Source organism: Pleurodeles waltl, chromosome 3_1 (genome assembly GCF_031143425.1).
Source record: "Pleurodeles waltl isolate 20211129_DDA chromosome 3_1, aPleWal1.hap1.20221129, whole genome shotgun sequence".
In the NCBI taxonomy this organism is placed as follows: domain Eukaryota; kingdom Metazoa; phylum Chordata; class Amphibia; order Caudata; family Salamandridae; genus Pleurodeles; species Pleurodeles waltl.
Window position 1 is genome coordinate 1,120,894,065 of NC_090440.1, and position 25,803 is coordinate 1,120,919,867.

At 42.7% G+C, this 25,803-nt stretch overlaps 1 protein-coding gene across 6 annotated transcripts in view; it reads left to right on the forward strand.

The window, feature by feature from the left end:
• CDON (cell adhesion associated, oncogene regulated) overlaps positions 1–25,803 on the forward strand; it is a 140,043-nt gene that overhangs the window by 49,868 nt on the left and 64,372 nt on the right. For 5 of the 6 annotated variants that reach the window (XM_069224415.1, XM_069224418.1, XM_069224416.1 and 2 more), the window contains 5 exons: positions 4,484–4,611; positions 9,604–9,876; positions 19,106–19,252; positions 21,210–21,353; positions 23,251–23,535. In XM_069224415.1, coding sequence (XP_069080516.1) covers positions 4,536–4,611; positions 9,604–9,876; positions 19,106–19,252; positions 21,210–21,353; positions 23,251–23,535 — 925 coding nt within the window. In that variant the 5' untranslated portion in view covers positions 4,484–4,535. Of the gene's footprint in view, positions 1–4,481; positions 4,612–9,603; positions 9,877–19,105; positions 19,253–21,209; positions 21,354–23,250; positions 23,536–25,803 lie in introns of all 6 variants that reach the window. The other variant, XM_069224417.1, reaches the window with a different exon arrangement.

Consider the following 25,803-nt stretch of genomic DNA (forward strand, 5'->3'; position numbering starts at 1 on the left):
CGGTCCATAACATCGGACAAATAGGTCTTGCAGATCATACAGAAGGGCTATTCCCTCCCCTTCCAGTGTTTCCCTCCCTATATCCCTCCATTGAAAGAACAGCTGATGGAGGATCATTTAATCTTGCTCCGAGAGGAAGTTACGGCTCTCTTGGCCAAGGGAGCTATAGAAAGGGACCTGATGTCAGAACTAGGAAGTGGTTGTTTTTCCCACAACTTTCTGATTCCAAAGAAGAACAAGGGTCTTCACTGTATCTTGGATTTAAGGGATGTCAATCTCTTCCTCAAAAAGGAGAAACTCAAGATGCTCACTCTAGCTTTGGTCTTGTCTGCCCTAGACCAAGGAGAATGGATGGTAGCATTGGCCATGCAGGATGCGTATTTTTACATCCTCATCCTGCCCGCCCACAAGCGTTATTTGCGGTTCAAGGTGGGCCACAAGCACTTTCAGTTTACAGTGCTCCCTTTGATCTCACCATTGCTCCTCGGGTGTTCACCAAGGTGATGGCGGTGGTAGCAGCTCATCTGTGCAGGTTAGGGATTTCAGTCTTCCCCCTACCTTGAAGACTGGCTGTTAAAAGCTCCTACAACCCAGGCTCTCGTCACCCACCTTCAGACTTCGACAGACCTCTTGCATTCACTGGGGTTGACTATAAACATGCCAAACCCACACCTGACTCTCTCTCAGATGCTCCCTTTTATCGGAGCTGTTCTTGATAAAGGGCAGTTTCGGGTTTATCCTCCCGAGTAGCGAGTCCAGGATATTAAGGTTATGATCTAGATGTTTCAGCCTCTATCCTGGATTTCGGGGAGACAGACTCTGAGGCTGTTGGGACTCAGGGCTTCCTGCATCCTGTTAGTCAAACATGCCAGATGGCATGTGAGGGCTCTGCAGTGGGACCTGAAGTTCCAGTGGGCGAGCATCAGGTAAATTGTATCGACACAGTTCAGATTTCGGAGGGAACTGCAAAAGACCTGCAGTGGTTGTTAGTGAACTGCGGTTGGGTCAGAGGCAGACTCCTCTCCCCTCCCCAGCCAGATCTCAAAATAGTGACAGCTGTGTCACTTCTGGGATGGGGCGGCCATCTGGGTGAGGAGGAGATCAGAGGCCTCTGGTCTCTGGCGAAATCACAACTCTTTAGCAACCTGTTGGAGCTCTGGGCAATCCGACTGGCAATGAGAGCATTTCATCTGTTGTGAAAGGGAAAATAGCGCAAGTGTTCACGGACAACACTACCACAATGTGGTACTGCAACATGCAGGGCGGTGTGTGGTCTGGACCCTTTGTCAAGAGGCTCTGTCTCTCTAGACAGGGCTGGAACAGCAGGGCATAACCCTGATGGTTCAACACCTGGCAGGTTCTCTGAACGCCAGGGCGGACAAACTCGGCCATCGATGCCTGGCGGATCACAATTTATATCTCCATCCAGAGGTGGGTCAAGGACTCTTTCAGCAGTGGGGAGAGCCTTGGTTAGATCTGTTGGCCTCTGCAGAGAATGCACAATGTCACAAGTATTGCGCGCTGGAGTTTCCAAGGCGGCAATCGTTCGGCGATGCTTTTCGTCACAAGTGGGGTTCAGGCCCCCTGTACACTTTCCCGCCCAGATCACTCCCACCCAGAGTTCTCAAGGAGAGCAAGAACGACTGGGCTCAAGTCATCTTAGTAGCTCCGGATTGGGCATGGAGAGACTGGTATCCCGAGCTTCTCAAAATGAGCATCAGACCTCCAATCAGGCTGCCCCTTCGGGAGGATTTTCTGTCGCAGCAGCAGGGGGGAGTTCTCCACCTGAACCTGTCAACTCTGCGCCTTCATGTGTGGAGATTGAGCGGCGGCAGTTGATGGCTTTTGACCTTCCTCCCGAAGTCTTTAAAGTTATTTTGGCAGCCAGGCATCCCTTCACTAAAACTGTATACGCCTGCCATTAGAAACGCTTTGTATATTATTGGACAGAAAGATCTATTTATCCTCTTTCTGCTGATCTTTCTAATATTCTTCTCTTCATTCTTTCCCTTGCCCAGCAGGGTTCTCCCTTGGGGATTCTCAAGAGCTATGTTTCTGCCTTATCAGCATTTCTTCGGCTGCCTGATCAGCCTTCTATTTAAATCCCCTATTGTACATATATTCCTCAAATGGCTTGTACATATGTTTCCCGCTAAGCACTTTGTTATACCCCAATGGGACTTAAATCTGGCCCTCATATTTCTGACGTGTGCTCCCTTCGAGCCTTTTCACAACTGTCCCCCCCAGCTGCTCACCATCAAGAATGCCTTCTTGGTGGCAATAACATCTGCCAGGAGGGTGAGTGAGATGCAAGCTCTGTCATCAAAGCCACCATATCTCGCTATCTATCCAGCAAGGTGGTTCTCAGAACTCGTGCCTGATGAACAGGTACTGGGGTGAACATGAAATGGTCTCCTGTAGATCACCACCAGGGGTCCAATTTGAATCCTATCCAGGGGGTACTTCAATAAAATTGAGGAAGGGGACACCCCTAAGATAGTCTTGTGTTCTGTTGTTTGTTCTGATTCCTGTTTGTGTTGTTGTGTAGTGTTTTCTGTTCCCCACCCTTACTGCTCCACTCCAACGTGGGTCTATGTAGGAGTGTGTTAGCAGAAGCCCAATGATGAAGCATGCCACAATGACTGGGTGAGGGCAGTTTTTCACACTGGTAGTGGCCCGCCCAGGGGGGTGGTGGACATACTGGTTTTCTTTTCCCTTTTGAGATAGTAGACTTCAATCTGGTCCTCATATTTCTGATGTGTGCTGCCTTGAGCCTTTGCACAGCTGTCCCCTTCAGCTGCTCACCATCAAGACAGCCTTCTTGGTGGCAATAACATCTGCCAGGAGGGTGAGTGAGATGCAAGCTCTGTCATCAAAGATACCATATCTCGCTATCTATCCAGACAAGGTGGTTCTCAGAAATCGGGCCTCTTACTTTCCCAGGGTGGTGACCCCATTGCATCTGGGTCAGAACATCACCCTGCCCACCTTCTTTGCTCTGCCGCATCCCTCTAAGGGAGAGGAGTGACTCCATCGACTGGACCCAAAAAGAGCATTGTTGTTCTACCTTGACTGCACAAAAGAGTTCAGGGTGGATGACCAACTCTTTGTGGGGTACGTGGAAGCAAAGAAGGGTCAGGCAGTGCAGAAGGGAACTATTTTGCGCTGGTTCGTCCTCTGCATCAAGATCTGCTACGCATTGGCCAAGAAGCAGACTCCTGAGGGCGTACAAGCTCATTCTGCTCGGGGCAAAGCTGCTACCACTGCACTAGCACAACGCATACCAGTCCTGGATATCTGTCAGGCAGCAACGTGGGCATCATTGCACACGTTTGCAAAACATTACTGCCTGGACAGACGGGTATGAAGGGACGGGCGCTTTGCCTGTTAAGTCTTACAGGACTTCTTAATGTAAGGAGAAGTATTCTCAGCCCTTTGCCAGGAGGTTATGGCTTGGGTATCTATTCAGATGTAAGGAGTCTGCAGCTAGAACTCTCTATCAGATGAACAAGTTACTTACCTTCAGTAATGCATTATCTGGTAGAGACTCTATGTTGCTACTGGTTCCTTACAGCAACCTGTGCCTCCCCACTATCTGGATATATCTAGTAAGGCTAGGGTTTATCCCTTTCAGGCCCCTAGACAGGGCGCAGACAAAATGTAGGTTCTATAAATGACTCTGCACTTCTGGCGTGGACGTTTTGCGGATAAAAGAACTGACGTACGCATGCCAGGGTGGTGCCTTTATAGGCGACCATGATGTCACTGACAGCTCCAACAACACTGACGAAGCCACACGTAGCTGGACGATGCACTTGGATCCGACTACACCACCCAACGGCATGCACAGGATGTTTCTCAGCAAAAAGATTCCAGATTCTAAGCTGACGTCAGGGAATTCAAAGGTAAGGAATCTAGCTAGAGTCTCTAAGTATATAATGCGTTACCAAAGGTAAGTAACTTGCTCTTCATAAGAATATAATGAGCTTTGCTGCAGGAAGCCCAAATCTCTCTGCGTCCCTGGGTCGCATCTATGGCAATTTTTCTGAATAATTTACACTACCTTCTGATAAACTTTCATTCTTTGTGAATTAGGAAGGACATTCTGAGCTATTACAGATTGATTTATTTTTGATGCCCTGGAGGAGCGCCTGCGTTTTCTTCACCCATGGGCACAAGAAATGTCAAAGTACTTTTTGTCTAATTATGAATACATTAGCTGTGATAACATTAATATGCAGGGAAACAGTGTTGATTGACTAATCTCCATTTTTGTAAAATCTCATTTGTATTTAGAGTAATGACCTTTAGCTGATTGAACACAATATTAATATATAATCGCAAATACAGAGGGCAAAAATAAGTAACATCTGAATTATGTATTTTATAAAAAAAAAAGTTAGTTAACACTTTTAATATCTCTAGGTTTTGATGGATTACAGCTTTGTAATAATGTAAATGTTTTCTTTCTTCTTACCTACAGAGCGCCTCCTTCCTTTGGAACGTTGCACCCTCATCTTGCACTACTCGTCGCTATGCATTCTGATCCCGGACCTTTACAAGCATTGTTTTTCATCACATTCATGGTCCTGTATTCCAGCGCTACTGCAGGTACAGTCATTTAGGTTTCAAAAAATCACATTAGACCTACGTAGCTATATGTCCTGTTTACTTATCATTTTGCCTAAAAACATTGTATGATCAAGAGCGCTGGTAAAAGGTGGGCCAGATACATTTCTTCTCAGTGATCTGAAGGGGATTTGTCGAGATGCTTTAACCAGTATTGTCTTCGAGAATCTTCTGCGCTATGCTCACAGAATCTAAGTTAAACCTGGCGAAGAGGAAGCAGGCCACTCCAGATAACCTACTGTAGCTGAAAGACTTTATTTCCAAAGTCAGCCAGGAGTTGTACTGACGGGCTCCACAAGATGGGCAAGTAAAAAGCAGGGATACACTACGTTGTTGTTAGGAATCAGCGTACGATGAAGAAACACCAGCTGGCGCAGTATCACGGCGTTGCCACTTTGCCTGCAGTGGGAATGAATTGGACTGGCCTCACTGAAAATAAAGGACATGACGGAACACACTGGTAGCTAACCCGTCAGGGTGCGGGAGATAAAGTGTCTCTTGGTGCGTTTAGGTTTCAGATGCAGGAGTTGGGTTTAACAGCTGTTTTTAAGAGAAGAACAATGCCTTCCCTGCTTCTAAAGGTGCAAGAAGCTACTTTTTTATATTTGTGCAGGAAGTGCATGTATACATCTGCCTCTTGCACTGGAGCAGTTATCCGTGTAGCCGATATTAAGAATAGCTCGTAATTGTACCATTAGTAAAGGGAATGTTTGCTGGACTCCTTGGGACTTAGCACAAACCAGAAAGCAGGATTTCCTCTGTCATTTGGTGCTAACAGTTAGATTGGGTAGGAGATAAACAGACCTTCAGAGTTCACGGTGTGTAGAGTTTGCATAATTGAGCTCTCCACAAGGTCCACTGTGGTGAAGCATTGACTAGGTTCAGGGACTATGAACATGCGCAGCTCCCTGTCATCTGAAGCTTCAGGGGTCCTGCCTGAAAAGTGATGGTGGATATTGGAGTATAATTGTAATGGGACTACCACAAACTTCTCTGGGAGTTTGGAGAAGATGGAGAGGGATTTCTTGTTGACCCCCATTTTATTGTGGCTGTGCCTTTTTAGGTATTCTTTGAAATTCTGGATTTCAGATTCTCAAATGGGCAAACTTTGGAAGCCTGTGAACACTTCTGGGAAATTGTATGTGGCAGAGGGCATTGGGAGCACATGTGCTGGCCGTTGTTTGAGTTGTACTGGCGGAGCTGACAATGAATAAGAACTGAAGCACCGCATCATAAGGATATCTGGGCTCTGACAAGCTATGCTTTGGTACTCCTTGTTTGTAATAGGGTAAGAATTATTATCCATTTTCAGTTGTTTCATGCACGCATTGTCCCACATCTGCCACATAACTACTATCAAAAGAAAGCTTTTTTAGTATTGAAAAATCAATTTCTTTTTGTGCTTGGATCTAGATTTTTTGTCTTGCCACAACAATGTTGAGAGTACAAGTTAATGTCTAACAAGCCTGTTTCTGTCATTGTAGAAGAAGTCAAGGGTGACTCAGCAGATATTTAGTGGTTTAATGCATAACATTAAATAAGATGTAAACACTCTAAATTGTAGCTTTACCTGCTGATTATTCTTAGGCACGAATTAATCGTCCTTTACAACTGGCAGCTCCGGCTGCAAGAGTAAGAATAAAATCCCTGCTCTGATTTCAGCCTTCAGTTTGGTGAAATCGAATAATTCTTTCCATAATGTTTACCCTGCCTTATTCCTTCTCTCATCTTTCTGTGTCTACACTTTTTTGCCTTGACATTGATCTTCGACTGTGCTGAGGGAGAGTAATAGGAGGGAGCCAGAGACGAGAGAAGGCCAGATATATACAAACATTGGTAAAGCAAGAGAGGTGAAGTACAGAGTGGAGTGATATGGGGATGAGGTAAAGAGACTGATGGGGCAGTGAAAGACTCAAGGTACAGAAAACAAGATTAGGTAGTGAGAAAAAAAGATTCAAGTACAAAGAGGAATAGTTTAGAAAATAAGGAGGTAGAGAGATTTTAGAGTGAAGTAGAGATATCTAGAGTTGAGGACAAGTAAATGTAGTGAGAGGGTTGGTGGTGGATACACTAAGATGAGATAGAGAGAGTTGGTGTTGAAAGAAGTGAGAGAGAGAGAGAGACAGAACAGAAAGGTAGAGAGGTGTGTTGGTACAAGAGGTATAGTGCACTGCAAAGTAGAGATGGAAAGCTAGACAAACGGGCAACATGAAAAAGGAGGTGTAGCTACTGGACAGGTAATGCAAATGGTGATGCAGAGGGAAAGATGGAGAGTGATGAGGTGTAGATAGGAAAAAAGGTGAAGTTGATAGAGGGAGTTGTGAGTTTAGGGCGAGAAGGATGAAAAAAGGTGACATAGATGTACAAAGAGTAAAAGCTATTGAGAGACAAGCTATAGAGTTAAAATATAGAAGTGGGTGCAGATATGAGTGAGTGTCTAGGGAATGATACAAAAGATGTAGAGAAATAGGAAGTGAGAAATAATACAAGAGTGAGAAATGAGATTGTAGGAACGGTGGATGAAAGAGAAAAGACACACGTCAGGTAGGAAACCTATGGTGATGTGAATTTAAGAATTGGATAGAGAGATGTGTGGATACAGCAAGACGAGGCAGTGAGAGATGCAAGATAAAGGGTGGTAACGTAAAGAGGGGGCTGATAGATAGGTGAAATATAGGAATGAGAGAGATAGGTGAGGTAAAGGGAGAGATGCGGCCAAGAGAGGTGAGAGAATTGAGAATATACAAAGAGGTGACTTGGCTGCGGCCACATATTGAGGTTGCATTTAGGCAAGCAGTGTTTGGACTGCTCAAGATGAAATCTGTGAGACAAATCAGCACATAATATTGCTTGCTTTGTTTGGACCTGGTTTCTCATGCTTACCTATCTTATTCCCAAGGTTTGACCCTGCTGTTTTGAATTCTTGCATATTAGCAGATAGGAACACATTTCTCCAAAATCTCAATCCTTGCATAAATTGTTTCAATCACATGCTTTTATACCATTGTACCAACTGCTCTGTGCTTCATTAATTTTAATCTGTTGCCAAAGAGATCAATTTTGGGGCTCAGCCTACAAGAATCCATGAAAGAATAAAATCCAAATCCCTGACGCGGCAGTCCACATTTTACTCGTCTCTCCAGTTGTTTCCTCAATGGCCTCCCCTTGCTGCAAGAAGGAATGTCCACTCAGACCGTCTTGATATACAGTGTAGGCCATATTAAAATCTTTAATCATCCTTTGACGATTCTGGCGCCACCTCAAACCTGGGCTATTGGGTCAGCAGTGAGGGCTCCACCCTGAAAACCTTCAAGTATCAAGGCCACTAAACTCCCCATATTGTACTGCTCAGTAGGACATGAAGGTGGGCCAGTCAGTTGTTAACGTTTTGAGCTTTCACTCTGCAACTGGTGTTAATTCTTCCATCGCCAATATAGTCTGTATACTGGACGACCAATGCTTCCAAGTCCACGAGAGCTTCCCACCAATAGTACAATGAATTGTGATGCAGCCCCTAGGTCATGTTAATCTATGTCCCTTTTGTAAGTTTATTAAAGGCAACACAGAGAAGGAAAGGGCTAAAAGAGCCGTCCTGGGTCCCTAGGAATCTGCACACAGATTTTTGTTTCCCCATCTCCTTTAACACCCCCTACCAAAATCTTTTTAGTTTGTAGGCAGCACCATGGGGGATGTGACAACGTGCCTACTGCCCCTCACTCCCTCCAACACCTGTTATATGTTTTATTATCTCATGCAGCAAGCTTATCAGGGGTAAGGTACCAGTTCGATGAGAGCTTTCAAAACAGTTCCCTGCTGCTGCCCGCACTCTGCACAGCTTTGGCACATACTTTTTTTTTAAGGTGGTAGCCTTCGCAACTGTAACTGGCGACGTTACCTATTAGCAGTACACATTTCTCTATTTTTTATGCAATTTTTGTTATTAATTTGTTTGTGAATTTTCTCCACCCTGTATTTTTATTGGAAGTGTTTGACCCTTCTCCTTGACTCTAATCTACTGTTGTTTCTTTAAATCCTTGGCTAGCTAGTGAAATAGACTCTCCAAGAGTATGGAGGTCAAGGCTTGTGATTTACCCAATGTATTTTGCTTTTCAGTTTCTAACCAATTATCTTTTGCAAAACATGCATGACTGGTTGGACAAAGTTAAGTAAGGGGTGTGTGCCATGTGCTCTTCCACCACGTTAAACCCACAACAGTAGCTTCTACAGAGTCTCTTCTTCCTTGGGTTTTTTAGATGCTGGGCTAACTAGGAAGCTAACACCCACCCTCAGTGTCAAGCCGCTTATGTGTACAGAGGAGATCATTGCTGTTGGATACCATTCCTACTAGTCCATATTCAAAACCCAAAATGTTAAGGGTTTCAGAAAAGGCTGATAGATTTTCTCTTTACACTCCAGCCATAATGAAGTGTTTTTACACAAGATACTACTGTAGCTGTAAGTAAAAGTCTTCAAAGTCATCTGTGATCATTCGGTGTTATGCTTAGTATATGCAATATGGAAGTTATTTCCTTTATCCAATTTTGTGTAAATGTACTGATCCTTATGGCTTATTGCTTTATACATCTTCAATAATTCATAAATTTCACGATCTTCATCACATGCCCATTTTACAGATCGTTTCACGTTTTACTCTTTTCTTATGTCTTTTCATAGCCTCCTTAGAGTTCAGATTACTTTGAAGAATAACAGTAATTTACTAGCTGCAGCACTAAAATATTGTGTGAGCATTCTATCACGGCTTGAATATACAGGGAAAATCTATAGGCCATGAAAAAATCAACATGGTGTATGTTAACTGTGGTTTATCAAATCAATGAGGTAGATTTTATTCTGCCTGTGTCACTCGACTTAACAGTGAAATTGTTTGGTTTTAAGCATAACATATATGTCTATGCATAAATAAATATGGGGACACTAAAATCTGCCGATTATGTTTTTCTCTCTTTTACCTAGATTTGCCTCTACGTTTTGTCTCTGAACCCCTATCTACTATCCAGAAGCCGGGCGGGCTGGTACAGCTTTTCTGCTCTGCTGCGCCCAACACCGCCCACATCTCTTGGGTATTCAATGGGCAGAGGTTGGACGGAAAGCTGGCCAGTGTTGAGGTGCAGTCTGGGTCTTTGACTATCCTCTCACTCAGCCCGGCTACTTCAGGCCAGTACAAGTGCATCGCTAATAGCTCCGCGGGTGCTATTCTCAGCAGGCCTGCAACCGTGTCCATTGCACGTAAGTTACTTCCAGTACCTTCCTCTTGAATATGCGTTGTGTTGGATTTTTGAAGTGTCTTGATATTGTTCTAACATATATTAATATGTCTGTAATGATTATTTATTTCACAGAAAATCTTCCGTTTGTTATATGTTTAAAAACCTAGTTTTGTAGGTTACTTTAGTGATGGGATTAGAAGAGGCAGGACGAAGCTCTCATGTTGATTGGTAATAAAGTATCTTTTTTGGGGTAGTTCTTAATTTAAGGCATTGATGCTCTGAGATGATTAGTGGGCGCTTTTATTTTCAACATACGCATAAATCATATGATGTAAAGGTTTAACATGTGACTTGTAAAATCCCATTAGATGCCCTTAATGGCGTATAAACCTGAGGAACAGTGTTCTCATGGAGCTTATCAGCAGGCAGAACCAGCAGAACTTTCTTTACAGATAGGAGGCACCTAAAGGGGAGCAAAATGTTAAGTTTGGGATCCCAGAATTATCCAAAAATCAACATAATCTCTTATTCTGAATGTTCTTGATGTGTCTGAATCTTCTTGTTTAAAATCCACCCCCTAAACAGTTTAAACCAGTGCAAGTTTCTTGTAGAGTGACGTCAGCCCATACAGCATTTGTCTTCAGTTGCTGCTCTCTGGTAGTTGTAGTTTTTGCTCCTGGCCCCCAGTGGTCCTTACTGGAATGTAAATATATGGCTTGCTACATACCATTTTGGTGAAGTTAAATATTGACTATAGGAGTTGTGTAATAGCCTTCATGGCATTACTGAGCGGCCATTTCATGATTTTCCAAGGTACTGTCTTTAAGCCTTACTTCGGCTAATCATTGCAGGCCCATCCACTTGTTATTCTAAAAGTAATTTAAGATTAATGGGGACTTAGCATAGTGATCATGAAACAATTCGGCTAATGAATAAAAATGGAGGATTACCAAATAGAATGATTTGTTAAAACCTAGCAGTGATTCCCAACATTGTACCTGGGGCAAAGTCATGAGCCTGTCTGTGTATCAAAATACCACAAGCTGTACACTTCAGTCTCACTATGGGTCCTAGTACTTTAAGATATGCTAGCAGTGGGCTTTTGGGCCCCCTCTTGCTCATGATTTGGATGGGCTCTCCATTCTATTTCTGTTTCCTGCTTCATGTTTTTGGTTTGTCTCAGCCTGGAGCATTTAGTCTTCACCCTGATTTTTGATTGGTTGAGTGTGTCCTTCAACTGTTTTTGCAATTTTCTGTGGCGTTTGAGATATTTTATTCAAGGGTAGTGTATATCCCTACACCTGCTGCTCACACAATTGGTTTTGCCAGTGCGTGTAGAACTGTGCCACATACATTAGCAAAGCTAATAGCAGAAAGCGCCCACTTTGGAATGTTAGTCTGAGTACTTCCGAGATGACTATGTTCTTGCACTGTAATCCCACACTCGGTGAGGCACGAACTGCACAAAGCGAGCATTGGGAAAGCTGCGTTTATTGCCTTTTCTGATGCTTCTTGCATCTGCTCACGGGGTCGTTGTGTCATCCTATACTACCAACTTGAGGTAATCTTTTGTTTTTGAATATTCACACGTGCTTTACTTTTCTGTCTCGTTCACACACACAGGCACGTGGTAGGGATTATCTCCAAATTGAACCAATTTGATCGGTTAATTGTTTCTAATTGTGTATAACCAGAGAAATCAGTGAATTGTATAAAAGGTACACTGTACATACTCTTTTGAATGGAATGAACAGTCTCCTTATGAAGGTTCCATCTCGATACGTAGTTTAGACATTATGTACCACGTTAAGTATAATGGGCTTGCGTGCGTGTTATTGCCCATAGTATCTAGAAACGTAATTTCTAATTCGACCAGATTTGCTTTGATTATACAGCATTGTTAGTTGGTGTGGAGCTCTATATTTCTCTCGTGTGAGGCAGATGTCCGTGAAGCTGGTCTGTTCTCCCTGGTTTGGGCCACAGTATACCCAGAATTGGTACCAGCTACTTTGCTGCTTCAGTGTGGTGTCCAGTTAGAGTTGCTTTTGATCCCGCGCCCCATATTTATATTCTGCTTGCTTAACGAACTCTTTTGGAATGTACACTCTACTCTGTGAAAGTAGATAAACATAACTGATGAACCAGTGCGCAGTTTGCGATACTTGATATGTCTAGAAGATTTATCTCTTTTACAAGTGTTTAGCTCAATCGTATTTTGTATTGTGTGTAGTAGATAATACTTCTCTCTTTCATATTCCTTTAGGTTAACTCAAATCTAAAATGAAGCTATGTTGCTTGAAATCCTAGTACTAGTGTTTCGTTCGTAAGTAATGAAATTTGCCTAAAAAAGGGGAGGCAACATTGTGTGGCGAGCTGGAAACAAGGTGACTTCAGCCATGCCTGCAGAGCAGAATGTTTTTGAAAAACTCAAAATCTCCTTGGTGTGCAACCTAGAAAAGAAAGAGCAGGTTCCATCCCTGGCATTGGAAACACCACTGTGCAGGCTGTCTGTGCCTCCCTTGGGGAGAGTGGCCACTCACAGCGATTTTAAGTGGCAGCCAGTCAGCATGGTTCTAGGGGCCTATGATGGCTCTTGGTATCTAAGGTGTTTGATTCGTTTGCGGGTTGCCTCTCTTGACCCGCTCTGTGGACCACCGTGGAATGCTGTTTTCAGTTTTTTTCTCTTGTTTAAACTACCCAGCAAGCGCGCAGGAATAATGCATAGGTTGATTTATCTTGTGATTCGATACTCAGCTGGGAAAAAGACACTCACACAAGTGCTCACTCCGAGTAATGAATGTGGTGTTTGGTGGAGCGTTATTGGGGTGCCTGAATTTCCCATTCTAGATATCCCATTTTGCCCAGTATCCCACGCTGTTTTCTTACACATATATTCCTGACTCCATGCCCTTTCCACTACATGGAGCAAGTGGTGAATTTAGCTCTGTTGAATGGTGCATTCTAGAGGGTCACTCAGTGGTTCTCTGGGGTTTGGGTAGGCCGCATGAAATAGGGGAGCGTTTGCACCCCTCCCCCCGTTCTGCAGGAGGAGGTCTGGTGAGGATGACAGCAGAATATGCCATGAGTTCCACTTGCAGGCCAGTGTCTGAAGTTACCAGGTCTGTTTTTTTCTGAACTACAAATTCCATGTCCAAAACACCAGGTTATCCACAATTGCCCAGAATGGTATCCTCCACCCTGCCCCTTTGGAATGCCACTCCAAGGCCCACATAGGTAACATTCAGGAATGATCTTACTCTTCCTGACACTGACGATAGGCAGCATTTTGGACCAGTCTGTGGAGTCTTGATATGGTGGGATGGCTTTGTATGATTGGCTGGCTAGCTGAGAATTTGAGCAGGACTCATATGTGTAGCTTTTGAGCATTTGTGTGCTTGATGTCCCGAAACCCCAATGATGTAGGAAAAAAAGCCTGAATCTGGTTTGACCAGCAGAATATTGTTTTATAATGAGCCTAGATCCCTTACTCACAACCTTTAAATTGGACACCTCTTAAAAGTTTACCAATCATCTGGGCAAAATGAAAAACATGTTATGCTCTGCTGATATCTTGATGTACCTGCTGGAACACTGGTTTACAATTTACAAAATTATTGCAAGTGACATAAGTCCTCAGCTCCATTTGGTGTAGAATAAACTGGGGAAAGGGTGAAACCGCATTGCTCATGGAAACATTTCGGGTTGTACTATAATTAGTGTTTTAAGATATGCATAGTTCTACTACATTATCTGGCCCCATAAGAATTTTAAATATGTTGCCTTCAAATTAAAAACAGGGTGGGAAGCTCAGCACCAAATAGATGCATACAAGTTCAGGATAAAATACAGGTGGACATTACAAATGGAAATATTACAATCGGATTTTGGAACCATGTTAAAAAAGTGGCCATAGTGCCCTCAAAGAATCAAAATAACTTTATATTCCCAAATGTTCTTCACCTTCTCACACCACGAACCCTACTGGATAGGGGTTAGTTGGCTCTCGAACAAGTGCAGAGCCCAGTTTTAACTCTTGCCCTGTTTGCCAATGCCTGCCTGCGTTACCCCACTACAGTCCTCTCCTGCTAAGGCCCTAACAAGGTCTCTGCGGTCAGCTACCTTTTCTCTGTTTACACTAATCCAACGTTCCATATGCCAAATTCTACTTTCGCTTATTCTGTTTGTATAGGTGTCCCTGCCCACTGAAATGTCCTGCTCAAGACTGTTCTTACCTTACCGGTTTAGTTATGCCCCTCAAAATTAAAAAGCGAACATCAAGGATGTCACCCACATGACTTTACGGACATGCCTTGTAGCCCCCGATCTTTCATAGTTTTTGGTAATGGAAGTGTAACATATGCACACATGTAATATGTAGGTATATGTGTATTATTTCTTGCCATGGCTGTAATAATAAATGTGACCCAATAACAGATTATTTAGCAACCGTGCTAATAACCGCACATTCACATGTTTATTACTAGTGCACAAAGGTGAAATCCACGTTTATTACAACTGCTCAGCAAAACTGACTGGAGAAAATCACTTTTTACTGTTCACAAACTGTATGTAACAATTACATTGCTCTAGAAAGCACATCTTCAAATAGTTAGACGGTATCTTCAGTATGGGTTTTACCATACTTCACAGATGTAACTTCTTGCATCCTGGTTTTAGTTAATTGCTTTTTGTTACCTCACGCGCACATGAAATATTTCCATGGCGTAAACCATGTACACAGATGCGCAGAGTATAATATGCTGTTTAGTACTGTTGTTGAGGAGAGGGAACGGCTTTGCTTCTGGTGAATCATGACCCCCTCTCGACACTCAGCAATGGTAATAAATAAAATAATAAACTTTGCATCAATGATATGCATACACCCCAGAAAAAATAGACAAACCCATATTATTTGATATTTACATTTTTGTATTGCTCAAAATGCTGCGGCTTAAAAGCCCACATTAGCAGGCCCTTGTGTAACATGGAAAGGTTTGGAGAGTCTCTGTGAAATATGAACCTTATCAATATGACCATACCTATACCACTGACAGAGCTTTGCCAGGGCAGCTAAGGTTATAGGCAAAGGTGGAACAAGTTATGTGGCTTGGTTTTCTGAGATAGGTAGCAAGAGAAGGCAAATTATGGGCACATTCTCTGGCAGTATCATTTTGATATACTTGAGCTAAAAATACTTTTGTTGAACTCTGCAAATTGTGGCACGTTTGGTCAATTCATAGTTATGTGGTGAATGCCTCTAACACATAATCACATCTACTAGCTCTGACTAAAGCATTCTAATTGCAATCAGTGCTCTTTGTTAGCTGTACTTTGAGGAGAAACATCCTTCTACCAGCAGAATGCATTTTGTAACCAGACACTGTTTTTTCTAAAATTCCACATACTTCTCTACATAATTAAGGTATTGTTCTCTTTTTCTGCAGACAGCCAAACAGTATATCCTAGTATTTTTCTTGCTATTTCAATAAAAAATTCTCTTGGTGAAAAAACACCTTTTCAAGCTCACTACCCTGAAGTAAACATAATATAAAAATACACAAAAGGTAACATGTTTAATATACTTCTAATTTGTCATGTTTGCGTTCTGATAATTTTCTAAAATACTCCGTATTCAGACTCTTGGTTATAATGTCACCAGAATCCGTCAATGGTAATACTAGATCATATTTAAAAGTTAGTTGTTGTGTCTCCCCTGTGTAAATCTAGATCTATTAAAGCCTTGTCCGTCTTCACCATTCACCCACCTGTGTATCCATGGTCAACAGCCCAGTCTCTCATTGTGTTAATCACCACATCCAATTATTGTTGTATCTGTTGATACCAATTATTGTTTTTAGGCTGAGCTTAAGCGTACAACCTCTAGTATACTTTTACGTATACTTCTTCTATGGGCTTCCAGCTATTTCATTTGTTAGTTTCAGTGTCGTTTAAAAATCCTTGCTTGCTAGTGGTCATTAATATGTCTTTGTCCGTCCTTCTTCTGTATGGGATCAGGGACAAACTACTGTATTATTACGCTTTGACTTGTTTATCTGGTCTGTAAGGGACTTTTTGTTTACTTTGTTTCCTGCTAGGGAAGCTTACCTTTTCATTTGCAAAGCATTCTTGCTCTGAGCTTAGTTGTAAACAAGGCTATTCAGGGTATTATCTTGGTCACATTTTGGTCTTTGTGGGCTCTCTGCATCATCATCTCAGCTGCCTGGCTCCCGTTCTTCCTTGGCTTGGATTTTCTTCACTAAGTGTGCCCGTGCTCAGAGCAAGGGCCAAGGATCGCTTGTAATTGCTTATAGCCTATGCGCCTAGCTTTACCAGGGCTGTGCAATTCTTAGAGATAGGGACCACTTCTGCTCCATACCGGGATCCCACTCGCAGCTCCATCAGTGCACCTCAGTTCACACACTCCAAGCCCTCATCTGTGCCACTTCTAGAAACCCCACACACGTTATCTGCCAGAGCACCTCAGTTCTTCCAGTCAGTACACTCTGCTACTCCAGTACTGGAACCTTGGACGCAGCTCCATTACTGCACCTCAGTTTCACACTTCAAGCCCTTACCTGTGGCAGTGCCAGGAACCCCACACACGCTGTCTTCCAGAGCACCTCAGTTCTTACAGTTAGTACACTCTGCTGTTCCAGTACAGGGACCTCGCACAGCTCCATCAGTGCACCTCAGTTCACACACTCCAAGCCCCTCAGCTGTGCCAGAACCACACACTCGCTGTCTGCCAGAGCACCTCAGTACTTACAGGCAGTACACACTGCTGTTCCAGTATGGGGACCTTAGGCACAGTTCCATCAGTGCACCTCAGTTCTACCCAGACTAGGTCACTTCCTTTCCTATAGTGGGACCCTGTTGACATACAGTTTCATTACAGCAACTCAATGCTAATATTCAGTCCCACTGCCAAGCTAGTACTGGACCCAAAAGAGCAAAGCACAGCTCAGCCAGTGGACCTCAATTCTAACATCCAACACCATTGCTTTTTGGAACCACCACAGCTCCACCAAAATCCATCAATTCTAACATTCAGTGCACATTTCTTCTCAGTACTAAGGCTCACATACACGCCCTTCAGGACACCTCTTATGTGGTTTAGAGGCAATGCCACTCCCATGCTGGGCTCCACTCGCATCTTCACCAGGGCACCTCCAGGCTAACATTCGGCAACACGCCAATACTAGGTTCCACACACACCTCCATTAACATAACTCATTTCTGACCTTGTATGCCCATTACTATTCCAGTACTGCAGCCCACATACAACTGTCAGTGCACCTCAGCCCTAACCTGCAGCACCCCATTATTCCAATACCAGGAATTACACAGTGCACCGTTTCTCATTCCTCATCTGCTACCTTTCTGTTATTCCATCACCGGGCCGGGACACAGCTCTGTCTGTACCCTCAATCCTTATCTGAAGCACTCCAGTATTGTTGTAGTTGGGTTCATGTACAACTCTGCTAATGTACTTCCTGATGTTTTGCGGTGCCCCCTGCAGTTTCACACTCTGACTTCTGTTTGAGGAAGTGGGGGAGCCATTTAATTCTATTCTTAGCTGCTATGTTTATTTGGGAGGGTCTGTTTCACCTCTCTCACTCGTTCTTTCCTTTACTCTGTTTACTCAGTGTTTTCTTTCTCCCCCACTTTTCTCTTTCCAGCTCTTAAAAATCCACATGTTATCAGTTTTGCTCTTTCTTTCAATTGTTTATTTCTACTCCTCTCTTTTTTTTATTTTTTATTTCCCTCTTCCTCTTGCTAGCTCCTCTTTTAAACTCACAAAAACTTGGTTATTTCCTTCCTTGTTTCGTTCCCCTCTTTTCTTCACCAGGCTTTCATTCTTTTGCTGTTTTTTTCTCTTCTCCATTCTTTTTGTCTTTTTTTGTTTGCTCTTTCCTTTGACTTGGTATGCATCCTTTAAATTATTATTTATTTATTTATTTATTTTTTAGGTCTTTTTACCTTCCTTTCTCTGGTGTTTTTCTTATAGTTATCTGTCAATTCACGTTTTACTATAAATACCTATTTTAACCATCTGTGTGTGGAAGTCACACGTTACTTATCAGGACAAAAATGTCAAAGTGGTTTAACCATTCTGTATCTGTGGGAAATATCGGTACATACATGCCCCGGTTCTTTTGCTGCGTGTTTCTTTCACCATCTCTTTTTTTTCCCTCTAATGTTCATTTATCTCTTTCTTTTCACACTTCTGTTATTATTTTTTCCTCTTTATCTTTTGTTCGCTAGCTTCCTTCCCTTAATTTCTTTCACCTCACACTTTGCTTTATTTATTTTCTTAGTTGTGTTTTCGTTCTTTTATTTCTTTGCAACCCCGTCTCTGTCTTCCTTTTGTCTGTTGTATTCCTTTCGCTTCTCTTTTTCTGCCCCATACGCTTTTTCTCCTGAGGCCTAGTTATCAATGGGGCAACAGGTGCCGTTGTGCCAGGGCCAGCGACCTAGGGACCTCACTCAACTCTAATTACTGCTGTATTTTCGCACCGAAATTCCAGTCAACCATGTAAACAAGGTCCAGTGACACAGTTACTATGCCACTTGTCCTCTCCATCTTTACTCCCGACTCCCTCTTTCCTTTCACCCTCCAATCCGTCACAAATGATATTTTTGTTATGGTGTTTTCAGCATTACACTCTAATGCCAAAAGTTGATTTCTGATAAAGGTTTATATGATAATTGTATATGTTGTTAGGTATAGGAAGAAGGAAAATTGATGTGCTTTAGGTAAATTCTGGGCCACTTTAATTATATGGCAGGAAAAGACAAAATTGTGAGGCAGGGTTGACCAATTTATGTGGCAAGAAAAGTCCAGTTATGAATTTACAATGCCAATAGCTCTAACTCAAGAAAATGCAAGACCTACTGCATTGCAGATTCTAGTTCTGTACTGTTTTTGTGATCATAATGCTGCTGTGGTCAACAAAGTATACGAATCAAGTATGTCTCTGTGCAGTTCCATATGCAACAATTGATGAAATCTTTTAAAGAGCCTTAAATTTTTTGTTCTTGAATGTTTATGCTGAACTCCGTTAGCCTTCTGTCTTCACAGCATCAGAACCTACTGGGAGAAAAAAAGGTCGGAGCCCTTTTTTTTTTTTTTTTTTAGAAGTTTGTTCACAACCTACGTTGAGTTTGCTACTGCTTATTGAAACAACATCGTTGAATTTCCTTTTCAGCTACACAAAGTAAGCATTGGCCTTTGTCTTTTGTTTCAGATCTCGGTGACTTCGATTCTACAGTTAAACACCCACTCATTGTGGAAGAAAGAAGCGCTGCCTTAATTAAGTGCAATATTCCAGAAAGTAACCCAAAAGCACTGGTTCGCTATAGAGTTCGGGGGAAATGGCTGGAACATTCCTCTGGTAATGTGTTCCCTGTACCCAAATGTATCTTTTACATATAGCTTTCTGACTGTTCCAGCATATTGTTCTTATTTCTTCACTGCTGCTTTTAAATCATCTCCTTGAATTAACTTTTCGTGATGTGTGTTGGTGCTCCAGTGTTGTTACCCCTTGAAGCAGATGCTTATCCATTTAAAATAGACTGCATAACTTTTGATGATCCAATATAAAGATGACATTTAAAATAACCAAGCATTGGCACAGTTTTTCACGCCATTTTATTGTTTATCCTTCCATTTTAAGTGAATAATAAAATATTTGGTTTTATTTGTACTCTTATTCTGATTTCGGTGTTATATACTACTTACAGTAATGCTGGGACTGGACTTATTGTATAGGACTCTTGGGTTTTGATCTCGCTCTCCTTTCTGGCCTTCTTTTGGGAAGGAATTTTCACTTTACGGGAGGCCAGTTAAGATCTGCACCACAATGTTTTTTAATTAATCTGTGCCTGCCTCCTGAATTCCATCAACCCTTTATTTTTTTTACATTACAGTTTTCTGCCTTGGATTCTTTCTTTGAAAAATAATCAGTGCTTAATGGTCCATCCACACCCGCCCCTCCCCTTTCGCCCTGAATGAAGTTGATTGGATCTCTTTGTTAAATCTGCATTTTTACATTCATGTCCCTAAATGAATGGTGGCTAGTAATGATCTTAATACACTTTGTCTCTATTGGCTATCAGTGTTATTGGGTATTTGTAGCTGTTTGCCACATGATTACTTGACTTCTGTACGCTGTATCAGTTCAGCAGGGATTTTAAATTATTAGTCGTCATGGTTCTGTCTGTGCAGCCTTAATTTCTGTGACCCTTCTGTGAGATTAACTTTTTTTAAAGCCAAAAAAGTATTAGTGAAGCAAGCCTACAGATTAGTATAGGCCGGCATAACTTCAAGATCTGATAGGTCTTGTGACATTCAGTAGGAAGCCCTTCGTGCTTAGAAGAGGAGGAGCATTTAGAATTTTACTCATCCTAATATGGTAACGGGGACTTACTGTTGTCCTCCCTAAATGTTCTGTTCCCTCTAATCATAGGAAATTGAACATGCCTGTGGCACCTGTTGTTCTGAATGTAGTAAATGTCAAATTCTACTCCACACTGACCCACCTTTTCCCAAATTATCAGTTTCCATTGGCTTATCATGATCCCCTCTATTGGGAACTGCAACAAATGTGCGTCTGCGGCAGTAAAAGGGAACATTCTTGGACTGCACCAAAAACCTTGGCGACCCAGTTAGATGCCCAGCTTGTTCATCTTTTCTACCATAACCTACTGTTTCCTCTCTAGGATTGCATGTCCCTTGCCGTGCCAGAGCAGGAATCCTAACATGTAAATATTCAAATAGGAAAAAATATTTTCAATAATAATCTGCCATCGTCTTTGGTGTCAAGTGGCAAGTAAATGTATGCATAAGTGCCAAAGAAGATTTCTACACTTTATGCTATTTAAGCAGATGTGAGTGGTGGCTTTTTGTGTAGTTGAATGGGGTCCAATCCAAGATTAGTCTTATTTGTTTTATACTTGAATCCTCAAAAAAACAGTGAACCTGGTCGTGCCAGATAAATATTTGTATGACTAAGCAAGCAGAATTTATTTATGTAGAGTAACACGCAAAATTAAAGAGATAATTGTTTATGAATAGATGAATATGTTGTTGTTGAAAATCCAAAGCAGCCTGAGGTTCATCGCTACAAGTCTTTAGCTCGTACCTTAAAATGCAGAAGATAAATTTAGCTATTTTTTTTGCATAGTGAACCAATTTCAAATGAACATGCTGTTTCGTGGCATCATGTTGTGTATGGACACCTGCTTGCTTCTAAGTGTAAATGTTTTGTAGATTATGAAGATGTGGGGACTGTCCAATGCAATAAAACATTTGAATAACATGGTCTTTATTGTGATTCCTCCCTGGAACAGATAACTATGAAATACTGCCATCTGGGAATCTGCACATCTTAAATGTTTCTTTGGAGGATAAAGGGTCTTATAAATGTGCTGTGTACAACCCTATTACGCACGAGCAAAAAATAGACCCTACTGGATACAGGCTCATCGTAAGTGGTGAGTATTTAATGTAATTGAGAGTTTTCTAGCATTGATACTTTCTTTCACAATCTTCTGTCTTCTTTGGTGGTCTGTTAAGCTGCAGACTGCAGGCCAAGGGACACAGATACTGTACTCTTTACCACTGTAGTTGCAGGAATGGTTCTGCATGATTGAACGTTTACGTTCAGGTACTTTGCCAGTGAAAGCTTAGCCTTTCCTCACTACCTAAGTACTCCATGAGTGAAGGTGTTTGTTAGTCGTAGTACTACTAACTCAGTACTCCATTTGATAGCTGAATACTTATTACTCTTTTGAGTGGAACTGCGGCATCCTCTCCCCTTTGTATCTTGGGTGAGAAAAGCAGTTATAATTTTAGCCTTGAAAGTGTATGCAAACTGTAAATTAGTATCGTTTTCCTTCCTTTTGGGATTTGTGGATCAGTGGAGAGTGCTCCTGCAGAGATCTGTCACAGGTTCGAATTCAGCATTTGTCTTTTTTCAAGGTTCCTAAAAGGAGGTTAGTTGCACATAAAATTCGATTATCTGTCTGGTGCACCAAGAGAATCCTTGGGTTGAGCACGTGCTTAAATTACCCCATGATGTTAAAAGTTGTGTAAACTCATTTTGTGGTTGGCAGGATTTTTGCAGACGCCAGTGTCCGTACAATCTGACAAAGTATGTTCAGTGGACTTGCAGCCTTTTGCTTTATTAACCTCTTAAAACACTGCCACTTGCCTGCTGTGGTTGTCATATATGCAGGATCAATGGGATTATGCAGTAGGAGAGGGCGAAATTATGTGGCAGGGTTGAGTAAATTAGGCGACAATAAAGCAAATTATGCGGCATAATGTGGCACATTTTGTAATAGTAGTACTTAATTAATTATTTTTTACTTGGGAACACTGTTTGGGTATTGATTGCATTTTGTTAGTACCAGTTTAAAAACCCAACTATAGCAATAAGCAACAGAAAGGTGACCAGTCTAGTTTTGCAAAGGGTATTCTACTGTGCAGTAACAAGTGTTGTTGCATTGTCTTTAACTTTTGAACTGTTTGACCTACAAACACATTTTATTTATCATTATAATCTGCTGATTATGTGGTAGGTGATGGATTGTGTGGCCAGTACGTCAAATCTATAATTATGCGAAAATCGCCACATGGCACAATCGCATAATTCCAGTGACCCTGCGTGAATAGTGTCACCAGTGACTTAATGTGTGGTGTGGTGTTGTGTTGGTTTATGAGAAACGTCTTGTGTGTTTGTGTGCGTTGGGGTAGGAGGGTGATTTGTGATTACCTTGCTAACAGTAGCTATGGATTTCAATGATGTTGAGGTCCTGGGTGATCAATATAATGCTCCTCCAGCTGTAGTGCTCACCTGTAGTTTTTTAATGTATTTTTTCCTAACTTGATCTCAGTTTATCAAATCTACATGAACCTTTCATAACAATCATTAACTTTTCGCCAGTCTTGAAAGGTTTGTTCATTGCAATACAATTACAAATAAAATATGTTTAATGTGTTTTGAAGGCCACCTACAATAGCAAAACGTTTGGGTGCATGTCCTATTCCACACTGATCTGCAATAGTATTGAGTGCTATTTATTAGGAAATACACTAGATTTGAGGATGGTGGTTTATTTTTTAATATGAAAAAATATTTATGTAGTTCAGTCTTGGTGGTAACTATAATTCACAGTTGGAGGAGTCAGTGGAAAGGAGTGTAATTGGATATTCTCTTCGTGTTGCTTGTGGTTGTTTAACTCTTATCCCACAAAACTGTACACTCTCAAAACGGTCTAAACTTTAGTTGCAATTATTGAGTTTGTTGGACTGTCATAAAAAAATGAATTTGACATTATTGCAGTTTTCAATAAAATGTGCACTGTTTTTTTTTTCTTTTTTCCCCAGGTTCATCATCTGAGGGCTCCTACGTTGTGTATCCTACCATATCTCAGACTGTGGACATTCCTAAGCATAGTTCGCTAACTCTGGAGTGTGTCATCAGCGGGTCAGCTTACCGCGTGCACTGGACGAAGGAGGGGCATAATGTGGTGTTTGGAGGGAGGTTCAGATTGAAGCACACCCATCTTGCGATCGATCGCATTGAACCAAATGATGCCGGAAACTATTCCTGTGTGCTGGAGAATGGGCTTGGCGAGCGTAAAACCGCAAACTACACTGTGAGAATACTTGGTAAGAGCTTCATTTCTATTTTGGATGCCTTAATTTACAGGTGATATTTGTAGTGTTAAAGCTATCCTGCAAAACTATTATATTGCACACCAGTTAAACTTCAGAGAAGGCTCAAATATAACACATAGACTGATTGAATAATTATGTTAGAAAAACCAAGAGCAGAGAACGAAATCAAGATTCGTTAAACACCATGTATTTTCTGAAGTAAAAAAAAAAATCATACTTTAGAAGCATTAAATTGCCACAAATATTGTTAGTTCAGTGCCTCTAAATGATGGTTCCTTGAGTATTTGTTGATTGCTTAACATCTTTTGTTACATGCTCTCCCGCTTGGCGGAGGACCCTTGAACGACATGCCATTAATATTCTAGACATTTAGCACCTCTCTAATAACCACATAAACTAAACCTAAATACACACCTAAACGTGACTTACTAAGAGGAAGTATCCAGAAAGGATAGTGTAAAGAAATGGCTCCCTGTTGCAGTTACCCCCCACTTTTTGCCTGATACTGATGCTGACTTGACTGAGAAGTGTGCTGGGACCCTGCTAACCAGGCCCCAGCACCAGTGTTCTTTCACCTAAAATGTACCATTGTTTCCACAATTGGCACACCCTGGCATCCAGATAAGTCCCTTGTAACTGGTACCTCTGGTACCAAGGGCCCTGATGCCAGGGAAGGTCTCTAAGGGCTGTAGCATGTATTATGCCACCCTAGAGACCCCTCACTCAGCACAGACACACTGCTTACAAGCCTGTGTGTGCTGGTGAGAACAAAATGAGTAAGTCGACATGGCACTCCCCTCAGGGTGCCATGCCAGCCTCTCACTGCCTATGCAGTATAGGTAAGACACCCCTCTAGCAGGCCTTACAGCCCTAAGGCAGGGTGCACTATACCATAGGTGAGGGTACCAGTGCATGAGCACTGTGCCCCTACAGTGTCTAAGCAAAACCTTAGACATTGTAAGTGCAGGGTAGCCATAAGAGTATATGGTCTGGGAGTCTGTTGTACACGAACTCCACAGCACCATAATGGCTACACTGAAAACTGGGAAGTTTGGTATCAAACTTCTCAGCACAATAAATGCACACTGATGCCAGTGTACATTTTATTGTAAAATACACCGCCGAGGGCACCTTAGAGGTGCCCCCTGAAACTTAACCGACTGTCTGTGTAGGCTGACTAGTTCCAGCAGCCTGCCACACCAGAGACATGTTGCTGGCCCCATGGGGAGAGTGCCTTTGTCACTCTGAGGCCAGTAACAAAGCCTGCACTGGGTGGAGATGCTAACACCTCCCCCAGGCAGGAGCTGTGACACCTGGCGGTGAGCCTCAAAGGCTCACCCCTTTGTCACAGCCCAGCAGGGCACTCCAGCTTAGTGGAGTTGCCCGCCCCCTCCGGCCACGGCCCCCACTTTTGGCGGCAAGGCTGGAGGGAACAAAGAAAGCAACAAGGAGGAGTCACTGGCCAGTCAGGACAGCCCCTAAGGTGTCCTGAGCTGAAGTGACTCTAACTTTTAGAAATCCTCCATCTTGCAGATGGAGGATTCCCCCAATAGGGTTAGGATTGTGACCCCCTCCCCTTGGGAGGAGGCACAAAGAGGGTGTACCCACCCTCAGGGCTAGTAGCCATTGGCTACTAACCCCCCAGACCTAAACACGCCCTTAAATTTAGTATTTAAGGGCTACCCTGAACCCTAGAAAATTAGATTCCTGCAACTACAAGAAGAAGGACTGCCTAGCTGAAAACCCCTGCAGCGGAAGACCAGAAGACGACAACTGCCTTGGCTCCAGAAACTCACCGGCCTGTCTCCTGCCTTCCAAAGATCCTGCTCCAGCGACGCCTTCCAAAGGGACCAGCGACCTCGACATCCTCTGAGGACTGCCCCTGCTTCGAAAAGACAAGAAACTCCCGAGGACAGCGGACCTGCTCCAAGAAAAGCTGCAACTTTGTTTCCAGCAGCTTTAAAGATCCCTGCAAGCTCCCCGCAAGAAGCGTGAGACTTGCAACACTGCACCCGGCGACCCCGACTCGGCTGGTGGCGATCCAACACCTCAGGAGGGACCCCAGGACTACTCTAAGACTGTGAGTACAAAAACCTGTCCCCCCTGAGCCCCCACAGCGCCGCCTGCAGAGGGAATCCCGAGGCTTCCCCTGACCGCGACTCTTTGAATCCAAAGTCCCGACACCTGGGAGAGACCCTGCACCCGCAGCCCCCAGGACCTGAAGGACCGGACTTTCACTGGAGGAGTGACCCCCAGGAG